Consider the following 14521-nt stretch of genomic DNA (forward strand, 5'->3'; position numbering starts at 1 on the left):
AAAGCAATGTGTCATGTATTGAAGATTTGAAAATAAAATTATGAAACAGAATGTAAAATTCTTTAATATTACTTACAGACGAAACTTTTCTCTCCAAACGGGATTCAAAGTGGCTTTTTTAACGGTTGTTGTTCGTATAAATTTAGCAGGTAGTACTTCACTACTACTACGTTCTCTCTTCTCTTTTCTTTTCATGGATGGTGCAAATCTCTTAAAACTTCTTCGAGTAGAATTGATTTCTTCTCCTTCAGCTTTTTCACCAGGATCGATTTGAATGCCCAACATGCAATATGGATCGCTGAATCCTGTTGGAAATTTAAAGAAAAGGCAAAATTGAAATGGTACATTTTATTTGAATTGACACTTTTTAAACTAAGAAAAACCAGTTTATAAAATTAAAATGGAAATTTTATTGCGGTAAATTAACGCTGCGTGTCAGTTTTTAGCATTCTTAGATGCAGCGATGCATTGTTCACCATTGCCTAAAATTAGGTTTTTCAAATTAAAAATATGTATAAATATTAGACTTATAAATCCAACTATGTTTTGAACAAAATTCTGTTCAATGGGGTATTGTTATGCTATTTTTAGAGATAATCTGCAGAGATATTCTGCTATATTGCTATTTTTTTATTGGAAAAGTTATGGAGTATCATTTTGAGACAAGATAATGTAAACCCTGTAACGGAAATTATCAAGGCAGAAGAAAATTTTGCTGGTCAAATATTATGTGAGATAAAAATAAAATTAAAAACCCATATGAGAAAATGTAACCTTGTCATATTTCACATTATTTAATCTAAACAAATGTATATTAGTTTTACGATGTATCCTTGCGCCAGAGTTCTCTTAATTATTTGAAGTTCTAACCTTAAATATGCTAATTAATTTTTTTCCCCCAGGTGATAATTTAAGTTGCAAAAACAAACACAAAAGCGTATTTCTAAAAAAAAAAATTTTTCAATATTTGGAAATTTTTCCTAAAATTTATAGGAGGCAGTAACAATCTGGAGAATATCGTCCCAACAGTTTTGTTAGGAGAGCAGTAGAAAGTTTAGAAATTTTAAGTTTAATTTCACTTTTTGCGTATCTCGTCGTATCTCTGGCGAAACTTAAAGGTAAAGTACTTCAAACAAATCAATAAAAATTCACACATAATTTTAATACCCAAAGATTGCAAATGCAATTTTAAGAATATATATATATATATATATATATATATATATATATATATATATATATATTGCATGTAAAATAGACACAGTTTTACATCATTTTAAGTTTTTTTTAACCTTATAGTTTAGATTTTTTTATTAATAATATACTAATTATATTGTTATGTTAGTATTATGTTAGTATTAAACCTACAGATATTTATAAATAATTTATAATGTATACTTATGATTACAATTAATTAAATAAATTATACTAATTAATTAAAAATATTTAAAGAATTTAAAAATATAATGTTTATAAAATTATCTTTGTATAAGGAGTTTCATAATTGCGAGTAAAAAGTTTGATTCCCAGAGATATTGCAAAATAGACATATTACGAACATGCAAAAAATGAAATTAATTTCATTGAGTCGAAACTATCACAAGCATATTTCCATATTACTGTTATACATATATTGAGATTCAAAAATCCAAATCCGAAAAAAGAGTGTGTTTATTTAATTAAAGTATGCTTTGTGTTTGATTTCGTAACTTAAAATATCATTTTCACTGGCTAATTAACGTATTTGAAGTTAAAGCCCAGAACAATTGAAATTGCAATTTAGTAGGCGATAATACGATTACTAGATCAAAGTTACTAATATGTTCTGTTTTTATTTTCCTCATTAGGCAATAAAAGCGAGCAGATTGTAAGTTATGAAATAATGTTGTAGTTAATAGTATTAATGCGCGGGGAAAAAAGGTTAGGTAAAATTATCACACTGTATGGTAATGGCATTTCTGATATAGAAAATACATTATTTAGGTAATAAAAACCAAAATATACGGTATTTAAACCCTTTCAATTCATAATTTTTCTGTTCCTAGGAAAAAGGTTAACCGGAAGTTCCGATTTTCTACTTTGCAGTTCTTCTTACCACACATATAGTAAAGAAATACAAAACTGAAAAGTAAATTTAACCGAATAAATGGTTTTTATACCATGCTCTAAGGTATTTTAAAAAAATTACCCAATTTTATCACAGATTATAAAATTTTATCGTTAATTTTACGAAAGTCATTGCCAAAGCTCTTCGGTAATAATTATCAAGCTGTTAGATGTTCCCTTAGAGTTAAAATCGTGATAAATTTTATCATATTCTGCTAACTTTGACTGTATCCTTTTTTCCCAGTGTATGTTTAAGATGCGTCTCCAACCTAACTTGAATCTAATTTCTTTTTTTAAGGGGTCGGTAGATCATACATCAATAATGTTAAAACTGACCTCTTTTTGAAGTACCTTTCCTAAGAAACTACTTATGATATTACTTTGAAATTTTTTGGGGGATATTTGAGATTGTATCAGTTATATGAACAGGAATACTTTTTGAGTAATGAAAGATTTTTGATGAAGCTTTTTAAAAAAATTAGAAGTTCTCAGTAGTTTTAAAGTCGTTTCTCAGTTGTATTATTTGCTTAAAAATTTTCTGCCAAAGATATATATTAACAGTCATCACATTGAAGCATGTATATGTAAATATTCTGTGAAAAAAAACTGAAGCAATATCTTGGTCAGATGCTAAGAAAAAGTACATCGAAAAAAGTCAGTTCTAGAATTATTGGTATATGCCCTACAGATTCCCATTAAACAATTTTCCTTTTGAACAATTTTCTTTTTAAGCAATTTTCTTTTCGTAACATCTTTTAATTCGATAGTAAAATGAACAGCATATTTTACTGGCAACTACTTTGAGGTTAAGAAGAAACAAACAATTTTTAAATTCACAAGTAATAAAAATTTTCATGAAACATTTTTAGGTTTGATGAGAAAATGGCATGTATATTTAGAGTTTACAAAGTCGTATTTAAAAATACGACAAATTAAAACTGACATTTTGTTAGATGTCCCGGTATTTTTTTTCCAATCCGTTATATCAAAAAGATATTTTTAGACTTCAGTTGCTCGTAACTAATAATTTAGTTACATAATTCAATTTTTTAATGCAAAAAAGAATTACTTAAATATTTAAAAAAAGTAAAACAAAGCGCAGAATGTTAATATCCTCATTAATAATGCAATAATTTCCACTTTAACTTCTAAAGCAAAAACTATAATTTTATGTACTTTCTTATTATAATATGATTAAAAGCTTACAAACTTGGAGCAAAATTAAAAGAAAGTTCTTAGAAAAAGAAAATTATTCTCGAAATAAATGCACTTAAAATAAATTTTGAAGGGCAATGTTTTAAAATGGAATAAGAAACTATAATTTATTAATGTACTTAGTCATTTCGCATAATTATTTTTAAAAGTCTCACCGTTTGGATCTTTAGCTTCTAATCCTCTTGCTTCTACCACAGTTACGTTAAGAACTGGAATCGGAGGCTGAAAGAATGAAAATAAGAAGAATTCAGTTCGTTTGAATATGGTAAAATAATTCCGTTGTGAGAATTTGATTTTATATTCTGTTGGGCAGTGCACAGACTTTAACATTTACACTGTTAAAAATTCCAAGCCACGCTGCATCAAAAATTGTAATTCATTTGCTGGTTACATGAAATGGAGGTCAATTTTACCATAGTTTGGTATTTTTCACTAGATCCAAATATCAGTAGACGATTATACCAAAAGTAGGTGTTTTGAAGATACAAAACACCGATTTTCATTCTTTATTTTTTTCTTTTATAAAGGCAGGGAAAAGTTTTACCTTTATTAGGTATGTTTAAAGCGCTCAAATGCAAGCTAAGGTTGCTATTTACCGGAACAAAACTATTTACCGGAAGAAGGTTATTTTATGACATACCTCTAAAAATTTTATACAGTCAATCAAATTTAAAAAGTCAGCATAAAAGAAATGAAATTTAATTAATGCAAATAAAACATTTATCTACCTAAATAAGTTGATACCTGAAACAACATGCATTAGTCGTCCCCATACCCCGAGGCCGAGTTGTAAAGTAAACAAAAATCGTTCAGCTTACAGTCACCGTCAAAGTTTTATGTCTTTTACCAAATTTTGGTGCAGTCATTTGCACCAAGGAAGTATATCTCGATCATACTTCACAATTTATGGTGTAACTAAAATAACTAACTCTTTTCTGTTTCCTTGCAAGATGCATATTGTTAGGGTCAGATTTGATTTTAGTGATAAAGATCTAAGAGTAGGTTTAAAGCCGCGTGGTGCTTTTAGAGATTTTGAACTTTAAGTAGGAATTTTTTATGAACAGCTTAGAGAAAAGGAAAAAACGGAATTTTTTGTGTGAAACCAGTAATTTAGTTTTCTTGGTTTCTGGATAGTGTTCCAGGTCGTTTTAACAAATAGTACTATTATGTTTCAAAAAATTAAAAGTATTTTAATTTTTTTTCGGTGAGGCGATGGTATTGTAATAAATAGAAATTTATTATAGTTTTTTTTTCAATACTTTTAAAGATGGATTATTTTTCTGTAGATGGCACCACTACGGTAAAGTTTAAATTCAATCATAATAATGATAAATTTTTTAAAAATTTTGAATTAGTCGTTTAAAATGAGATTTTTGGGGTGAAATCTGGGTAACTAAATTTATTAATATTTATAGAGGATGGTAGTATAACTTCTATAGGGGATTAGTGGGTTTATGACGGTTTTTCTCAGGGATCTTTTTTTTTTGGTTCTGACGTCCGCCGGATGCGGGATGACTCTGGACGTGGTAAACAGGTCAGTCTAGATTCTTTCGCCTTGTTGAAGGGAGGATAAAAGAGAAGCGATGAATGTGGCTAAGCGCAGTAGTAATCAGCAGTAGCAGTAAGCAGTTAACCAGAGCAGTATCCTGAGGATACGGAGTTTGTCCGCTGAAAGAGTGATTCGTGACAGTACCTCGGAGATGGTGGATCGTAACCTTAGGGAAAGCTAAACTGAAGTCTCTAGCGGGAAGGACTACCAAGATTAGCCGAAAGCCGATATCCTCGAGACGGTGGGCCAAGTCCGAAGGATTCTATGCTGGACGTCCGGTGTTCCCCTTCTACATGCCTAAGCCAATTGAAGTTAAAATAGCTGGAGAAATTTCGAGATCCTAGCCTAGGAGTTTGTCCATGAGTTCATCTACCATTCCGGTGGGCGGTTCCAGAGAGCAAATAGTAAATTCTTTTTGGTACTTATAAAACTTTGAATTTTATTTCGTTAACATTTTAGAGGAATCATTTACCGTAAATTCTGAACTGTGATGTTGTGTTTTTTTGTGTAGGAGAACAATCAGTATTTAAGTGTGAGTTATAGTTATCATAAACCAAGTCTGTGTTTTTAGTAATGTTAAATGCAGTTTTTATTTTTTAAATGTCTTTTTTGAACTGTAGTAATTGAAGGTTATGCTTGAGTGTTATAAGGTTGCATTTTTGTTTTAATTAGTGTATAAATGTTTATTCCCATGTTAGCATTTGGAAATGTGTGAAATTATGTTTTATGAAGATTTAGAGGTGCAATAAAAATGAGTTTTAAATGTTACAAGTTTTCTGTAATTCATTAGATATTTGTCTACTAAATAACCTGGGTAACCGTTACTAAATTTAAATTTTGAGATCATAGCCAAAGGGGTAACGGTACACAGGTTGAGTAATTTTTTTAAAAATGATTTTATTTAAAAATAATATTTTGTCACAAACAAGTTTTAGATCGAATTTTGAAACTCCATTTTAATTTGAAGTTATTATTAATAAAATAAATTAAGTATTTACAATCTGAAATTATGAATAGTTAAACCATAATTAATTATTATTTATAATTTAAAAGGCAAATTATTTGAAACAAGAGCGTTTTTTCTACCAATTTCGAAAAATTAATATTTCAATGTTATTTTTCATTTTTTTGTAAACACATATTTTTTAAAAATAATTCAAGTAACATTAACTGCAAACATTATTCCCTTATCGATCAACAAATTTCTTTTTGGAAAAATTTTAACTATTTTTTTGGACATTTACTTAAGGTGCTTTTTGATTTTAGTATTTTTCTCTTAATTTTCAACTTTTAATTCGTAACGATGCATCAGGTACCTTGTATATGCATAATTGTAACACAAAATTTGGGTTTTAATTTTTTTTACTTTATTTTATTTAATAACCGTCGTTGAACAGCCGACCTTCTTTTTGGTTTCACGACTACTAATGTTCAACTCCGCACCCTTATAATTTTGAGTCCAATCCAGAAGACAAGGTAACTCCTGGATCGAATATTGGGAGAAATTTGCCTTCGTGGAGGACTTATTGATGAAGCTAACCCGTATTTACGTTACATGGAGAGGAAGACCACGAGAACCACCCACGGTCAGCCTAGCGGCAATAGGACTCTATTCCACGATCCGTCTACCACTGAGGATATTTCACGTCAGCACTGTGGACATTGCAAGCCGGATGCGGAATGCGTATCAACTGGGATTCGAAGGCGAACGCTCTATCCCCTTAGCCATCGCGGCTTTGGGTTTTAAACTTAAAGTTTTAAAACTTATCTTGTTAAGGGTACACTCTGAACAGGGATCATTTCATGCTGATGAACCCCTCTGCAATAGTTAACAGCTCATTTTTTAAATAACATTTCTTAAAATTTAATGATACTCACAAAGACTGATTTTTTTTCTCGCAATAATTACTTTAAATGCTAGTTTGGAAAGTGTTTATTTTGTAAGGATGGTAAAAAAATTCCACGAAAAACTCAAAAACTTAGAGAACTGTTATGAGTGTCCCAAAGAAGTTTAGAAATTTCATGAGCACTTTTGTTGTAAAAAGAAAATTGCTGCAGAATTTTTTTTAATCTGAACTTTAAAATTAAGGTAAAAATTGCGAAATGTAATTTTTGATCAAAAAATGAACACTTTGAAGAAGATAAAATATAAAGTTGATCAAATAAGAAAATTTAAAAAAAAAACATATATTCATGAGCAGTCAAATACTTGAACTAGTCATTGAATTGTCAGTAAGTAAGAAAAAAAGTGCCATAATCTAAGAAGAAAAATACGCCTAAGTAAGAAAAAATGCCATAAAATTAAATTCTGATCCTTTTCAGCTAAAGTAAGCTATAGTTCATAATTTAATTGTCAGCCGCAACGTGGGAATTGAAAATAAAAATATAATTCTTAGCAAAAATAAATGTTACAGAGATGTATAAAATTTATTTTATACATAAAAAATCTGTTGCGATTTACTTTCTTCTTATTAAAATGCCAAATGAAAGTTTCGCGGATAAATCTTTAATGATTAACGTTACAAATATAATATATAATGTAAAGATATCAATAACACCAAAAACGCATAAAACATTTGTGAATTCAATAAAAAGTATTACATGTTTTTTCTTTAATGTAATTAAATAAAAAAAATAAAGCATTTTTATGAAAAAGTCTTAAAAATGTTGTAATTTTTAGAAATGAGATCCTAATAATAAGTTTATTTCAGAATTTAAGAAAATTACGCAATGTGATAAAGAGCCTGAGCTACTTATAAAATTATAATTTATTTAAAGAGAGATAAAACCTAAGATATTTTTTTAATTAATAAACAATGACAAATATTGTCAAAAAAAACTAAAAACTTTTTGAATAACAAAACTGGATTTTTTTTAACTTTATAATACTTTTTATAAACTTCCTACGCATCTGAATATTAATTATTTGCAAAAAAAATTTTGTTGGAGGAAACAAAGGAACAAGAAAAATGTATCTTCATAAAGGAAGAAATAAGTTAGTTTTTTATTACGTATTCCTGAAACAGGGGTGGCCAACCTTTATGGAATGATCACTACTATTTGCAAGAAAAAAAAATTTTGCTTTCCACTTCCAACAAACTAAAAACATAAAAAGGTGAAAAAATGTAATTTATATGCTGGTTATGAGATTTCTACGCAAATAACACATTTTTTCGAGTGATAGTAAAGGAGACCTATAGTATAACATAATAGATAGAACAAAATTACAAACTTATTTCATAATTTATAAACATTTTTAAAGGTTCAATCATTTAGATTATGTGTTAAATAAAAATGAATAACTTGAAACATTTTGCTATAAATCACTTTTAAACAGTCATTATTAAATTAATGTGGTTTTTTAAATTGTTGTTCTATTTTTTTTATTAAGTCATTTATATAAGGTTTAATTCTTAAAAATACTAGCATAATTAATTATTTTTGAACAGAAATCAGTTAGTTTTAAGCAATATTTTAATTTTATTATGTTCATACCTAATAATATTTGCTCTAAAGCGCAAATCGATACAAACCAATAGTATCTTACATAATACAACAGAAACGTTAACATTTGGGAAAATCGTTTTTGCTTCTATTTAACAAAATTAAATAAAATTTGGATCACTTGCAGTAAAATATTTGATTTTTAATTTCCTTACATTTTCTTTTTAATGTAGTAAGTAACTGAGTTTCGCAGCGCTGTTGTATTTATTTGCGTACAAGTACGATTTTCAGGGAAAGATTTTAGAAAATTTCTTAAAAAGCACATTACTTTTAAACTTTTTTAATTTTTTGATAAGGCTTTGCTTTTAATTCTATACGCACTGCCGTACCACAATAAGACGCTCATGCATGTACCAAAACAATAATAATAAGCAAATTGCTTAATCTATCAATTTTTAGCTGCATCGTCAATTTTTCAAACTTCTTTTTCATTTGTTTTGTTAATCTTTCCTGAAGAACTAAAATTACTCAAGCCCAAATAAAAACTTCATACAGTTTTTTCTTGATAGAGCATATTAAAATAAAGTAGATTATATAAGATTTTAAAAGATAAAATACAATATCATATTAATATTTCAGAGAAAAAAAAAGAAATAAATTATTGCAATAATTTAAAATCTGTAGGTATAGAATAAAATATTGTAATAATTTGGAGTTTGAGGACGTAGAATAAAGTATTATAATAATTTGGAATCTGTATGTGTAGAATAAAATGTCTTCCTACTTTGGAATGTGATGATGTCGAATAAAATATTGTAATGATTTGAAATATGAAGATGCAGAATAAAATATTGTAATAATTTAGAATAATGAAGGTGTAGAATAAATTATAATACTAATTTATTGGACTATTAAATATAAAATGAAACTTCATATACTGATAATATACAATACCATATATATGTAAGAATTAAAAATACTATGTAAGATTATATTAATATTTTGAGTACTCAATATAGGGAATAAAATATCATATTCAATCAAGCATACAATCAGACAAGTATATTACTAATTCACTTCATTTCAAAAATGCAAGAAAAAACATGACTTTTAAGAAGAAATAATCAATTTATCGTTTGACGAATTTTGGACTGCTCCATAAACCATCATATTTAGGCAATCCATTATGTGAGAAATATAGAACCATGACAACTATTAGTCAGCCATCTAGCAATGGATCTTTAGAGAATTTGAAAACTCAGTTGCATGATAGCTATAAACAAAATCGCGTGTTTGAAACAAATTACTTTTAGATATAGATACTGTCTATAGTAAGAGTTGCCATATCGCTTATGTACACGCTACTACCTTGGAATGGATATTTATTTATTTATTTTTCAAATCTATTATCTATTTATACAAGTAAATATAAATCAAATTTATTCACCTTTTCTTCATGAACGACAGCCATAAATTTTTCATGTTCTTCCTTACTCATGCCAAATGTTTCTTGAGCATATTCATAAAGATCTTTCGTATATTCACTATAATTGCTCATATTAGCTCCAATCTTATGTTTGATAGTGTATAAAACTTCAACATAAAGATCTTCCCACTGAAACAAAACAAAAAAAAGAGCAAAGTTACTAGAAAGTAATTTTTTATTATTTTACAACTCAGCGAGCCTCAGAATTATTTGGAAACGGAACTATCGATGAACAATTACACTTTATACAAACAAGAGGGGTAAGTTATATTGTATTTTCATGTTTTTTTTAAACTGTACAGTAAAATAAAAAATTTCCGAAAAAAGAAAAAGAAATTATTTTTGTATATTTCTTCGTGCCTCTTAGGTTTTTCAATAAAACTAGGTAATTCAATAATCCAAACTGGTAACGATCAATTAAAATGGGACAAAAAAAGTATCCAAGCAAAGAACTACATTTATGGCCCAAAATTACTTCAGCATTGAATTTATGCCCAAGATTCCAACAATGTGCAGCCTAACAATCGACAAAGTCAAATTATTTCCCCCCCCCTCCCAGTCACATCAGCTAGCTCATCTTGATTCCCTGGAATCTTGTTTTATTCATATGAATGCTGTTTCCCTTTTTAATGGCATTAGTTCCTCACTACCTCTGCATAGCGAGTGGAAATGCGTTTTACCCTAATTTTATCCTCTCAGTCACAGTAATTTCTCTCGTTCTGATTTTTCATTTTCATTTTTATTCCTTCTCTGCTACTGAGGTTTTTTGTCTAGCTTTTGTGAGGTTTTTTGAAAACTTAACGTTTTATATTTCAAATTACTTTTGTTTTTAAAATAAGCCCCTATTTTTGAGTTCTTGAAACATGCGAACTCTTATTTTCAATCAATACATTTTTGAAACGAAGTTTTGTAACTAATTAACATCGTGCCGCTTCAGTTTCTTTGGGATTATTTATTTAATGTGTTCCAGTTATTAAGTTTATACGTAATAAAATGTCTAAAAGGTAACAATCTAAATTTATGATTATCTTTGAGTTTACACAACGCAACCATTCTAATTTCTAAATTAAAGAAATGATTTCCGCCGTCATCACTGTAATAGAAAATTTTCTATGATCGAGATTCTAACTGAAAAGCTATTAGAGTAAACAATATAAAATTTCGGAAATGTCCAAAGAAATGTTTGAAGGACATTCCAATATCAATGGTCAATATTTTATTCGTCTAATTTGTCAATAAGTCAAAAGTCGTCTAATCGTCTAATTAGTCTTAATTGCTCATCAAATTTTTTTCACTGCTTAATTCAGTTTAGCAAAAATTATTAACAGGGGAATTATGATTTTTCTTCTACAGTCACGTATTACTATACTATAATGTGTCCAATTTATTTCAATTTCGAATTAGTTTTGGAATAAATAAGCAGTTTATATTGATGATTCTTTAGATTTTTAGAACCAAAAGAAACACTAACGCAGTAAAACTATCCTAATTTTGTGACAGTTGTCTCATGACTTAAGGTGTAAATACTTTTAACTGATTTAAAAGTTTTGCTTTAGTTTCGAAGTTATTGAATTTTAAAAATTTTGTGTTTTTTCTATATAATCCCAAAGGTTAGCAAAAAAGAAATAATCTAGTCAGAATCAAAATAAGTCAAGAAAAAGGTCAGAATCAAATGCGAATATTCTCCTTCCATTTAATTTTTCTCTTCATTATTTTGATTTGCGGGGGGGGGCACGATTTTAATATTTAGATAAACTAATAAGCCATCGAAATTAGAGTTGCAAACGAGAGCAAGCATTTGTCGTCACACCTTATATAAAAAAAATAATTTATGAAAAAACAAATTTCTTTAAGTACTGACCCTCCCAAAACATACCTTGATGTCAAACTTTTTGAATAACCTTAACAAAAGAATTAGTTTACGTTAATAACGCACTAACAAGATTTCCATATTACTGTACGTTGTAAAAAATTGCTGATCAAATTACGGTAAAAAGTGCTGGAAACCTGAGTGCAGTATTCGTAAAAGCCATTTTTGCCATAAAATTTTATACGGTAATTTTTACAGTAATATTTATTTATTTACGGTGATTCATTGATTTTACAGTAAATATTGTTCTAAGAATTAGTTCTTATATATGTCCCGTAAGATTTCACTGTAAAAAATATAGGTACTCGGTACTTTATACCATAATTTGATACGGAATTTCAATAGTTTATAAGAATCAACAGATATTTATTAAAAAGTCTCAATTGGTTCCATAATACTCAGGTTACTTAGTAAAACATAATCAAACGATATTTAATAAGAAATTTATTTCAAGATTACTTCTTAGAAAGAACAATGCATGTCATTCTATTTTTTTGTTTTTAAATGCTTTCTTACTCAATTGTATTCGTTGTGTTTCGAAATACGGATTTAAATTTGAATGCAAACATTATTTGTATTTAATTTAACAAATAAACCTTGTTTTAATTTTTTATATATGTTTCATTCTATCTCTCTCTTAACATGGAAAGAAAACCAATACGGGTTTTACAAAAGCAAAACGCAATTGAGTAGCAAAATATTCCGCTTTAAAATAAATATTTTAAAATTCGGGTTGAACGAATTAAAGCAACATTAAAATGAATGTGAATAAATTAGGTCCTCAGGAGATGGATTGCATACCTTGACATATATATTTGCTACACAAAAAAATTTATGCCTAAAAAAGGATTTTAAAAATCGTCATTTTAATTTAGGACTATCTGTATAATTATACGGAGAAAAAAATCCGTAAAATTACAGTACTGAATGGTAATGACATTTAATTTAACCCAATAAATTGTTCTTGTGCCACTCTCTACATTGTTTAAAATTTCTCAGAAAAAGTTGTTAAATAGCAATTTAATTAATTGTTATTTTACCATATTCTAACATAACAGTCGAATAATCATGAATAAGATATTATTCAAACTGTTAACTGTGAACAAAATTGTTTGTTAACTGCTTTTATATAATATGGTTCAGCAACCTGAATTTTATCGCACCAACTAGGCCCATCCAATGAAGCTACTAAGTTCCTTGCAGCTCCATATTATTTCTGAAAGGACTAATCCGTTAATCTCGTGACCGATATAACGGGAGTTCGAGTTCCAGTGTTGACACTACACTATTTATCTATTCCTTTCAACAAGTGAAGAGTTTCCAGTGTCCTACACTCTCCAATTTGTGACTCTGGACTATTAGAATACGATGCTCTCACTCTCGCATAGATGGCTGCACCATAAAACTGCTAATCACAAAGAAGCCTAGTATTTGCCAACTCTTACGATAAGTGAATGACGCAGATAAACTAATTATGCCACATTCCAAGTTTCATTTGATAAAACACATTTAAATTCCAGCCTGAATCGTTACGTAACAAAAGGTGCCTCCTCCAATGTCCAGTTAAATTTTTTTCTTATGGTTTTGAGATCATGCTTGTCGTAAACAGTGAAAAAAACCATGAACACACAAAACAATATTAGTTATCAATGGTTACAAAAACCGTAAGGCTAAAAACTTAACCGTAAACTGTACGGTTAATTGGATGGATAGACTGATGCCGGTTGTTTTCAGTTTGAAAATGGAATTTTTAACAGTGTTACGAGGGTTGCTATTTATATTCCTGCCCTTGGCAACAGTAAGTGTTGCTAGGCGACCGCAGACGATTTTAATCGAAAGTTTGATATTTTTAAACATAAATTCAGCAGACGATTTACCATTATAGCTCCATTTGTGTTGTTGACAGTAAATTGAAAAGTTCTTCTCTTTCAAAAAATGGAATTGAATCGTGAACAGTTTCGTGCCATTATTTTTCATAACTTTCGACGTGGATTGTCAAGACAAGAGTGCTTCGATGAACTTAATTCTTTATTCAGTGATAAAGCGCCATCCTACAGCACTGTAGAAAGTTGGTATAACGAATTTAATCGTGGTCGATGTTCGTTCCAGTACGAATCCCGTGCAGGTCGTCCAAAATCCGTTGTTATGCCAGAAAAGATCGATGCTGTGCGTGAACTGATAAAGCAAGATCGTCATGTGACATACCGTGAGATAGAGGCGTCTTTGGACATTAGTATGACTAGCAACAATAAAATATAGCATGAACATTTGAGCGTAAAAAAATTTTTTCGCGTTGGATCCCGCATAATCTGACAAACGCTCAAAAAAAGGCTCGTGTCGATTGGTGCAAGGAAATGTTGTAAAAATACGTTCAAGGTACATCAAAGGCTGTGTATAACATCAACACAGGTGACGAATCATGGATCTATGCATATGAGCCGGAAACAAAACAGCAATCAACTGTAGGGGTCTTCCAAGACGAGGCAAAACCAACAAAAGTTGTTCGAGGAAGAAGCACATCGAAACAAATGATTGCATGTTTCTTTGGCATTAACGGTCATGTGGCAACAGTGGCGTTAGAGCAACGCAGGACGGTCAATTCTGAATGGTACACGACCATTTGTTTGCCAGAAGTCATCGAAGAAATTCGAAAAAAGCAGAAGAACAGGCGAATCATTCTTCATCATGACAATGCGAGCTCTCACACATCGACTCAAACAAAGGCATTTCTGACGGAGCGAAAGATCGTACAGATGGGTCATCCGCCGCACAGCCCTGATTTGGCACCCAATAACTTCTTCTTATTCCCACCCATCAAAAATAAATTACGTGGACAACGATTTTCGACCCC

General features: G+C 29.4%; 1 protein-coding gene across 4 annotated transcripts in view; it reads right to left on the reverse strand.

Moving 5' to 3' along the window:
• The window catches only part of LOC107451031 (BAI1-associated protein 3), a 392542-nt gene that overhangs the window by 180127 nt on the left and 197894 nt on the right, over window positions 1–14521 (reverse strand). For all 4 annotated transcript variants that reach the window (XM_087155406.1, XM_087155403.1, XM_087155404.1 and 1 more), the window contains exons 4-6: window positions 9762–9929; window positions 3477–3543; window positions 77–305 (exon numbers count right to left, since the gene is read on the reverse strand). In XM_087155406.1, coding sequence (XP_087011532.1) covers window positions 77–305; window positions 3477–3543; window positions 9762–9929 — 464 coding nt within the window. The remainder of the gene's footprint in view (window positions 1–76; window positions 306–3476; window positions 3544–9761; window positions 9930–14521) is intronic.

The sequence above is a fragment of the Parasteatoda tepidariorum genome, chromosome 11 (assembly GCF_982258835.1).
Source record: "Parasteatoda tepidariorum strain Cologne lab strain chromosome 11, Ptep-v5.0, whole genome shotgun sequence".
In the NCBI taxonomy this organism is placed as follows: Eukaryota; Metazoa; Arthropoda; class Arachnida; order Araneae; family Theridiidae; genus Parasteatoda; species Parasteatoda tepidariorum.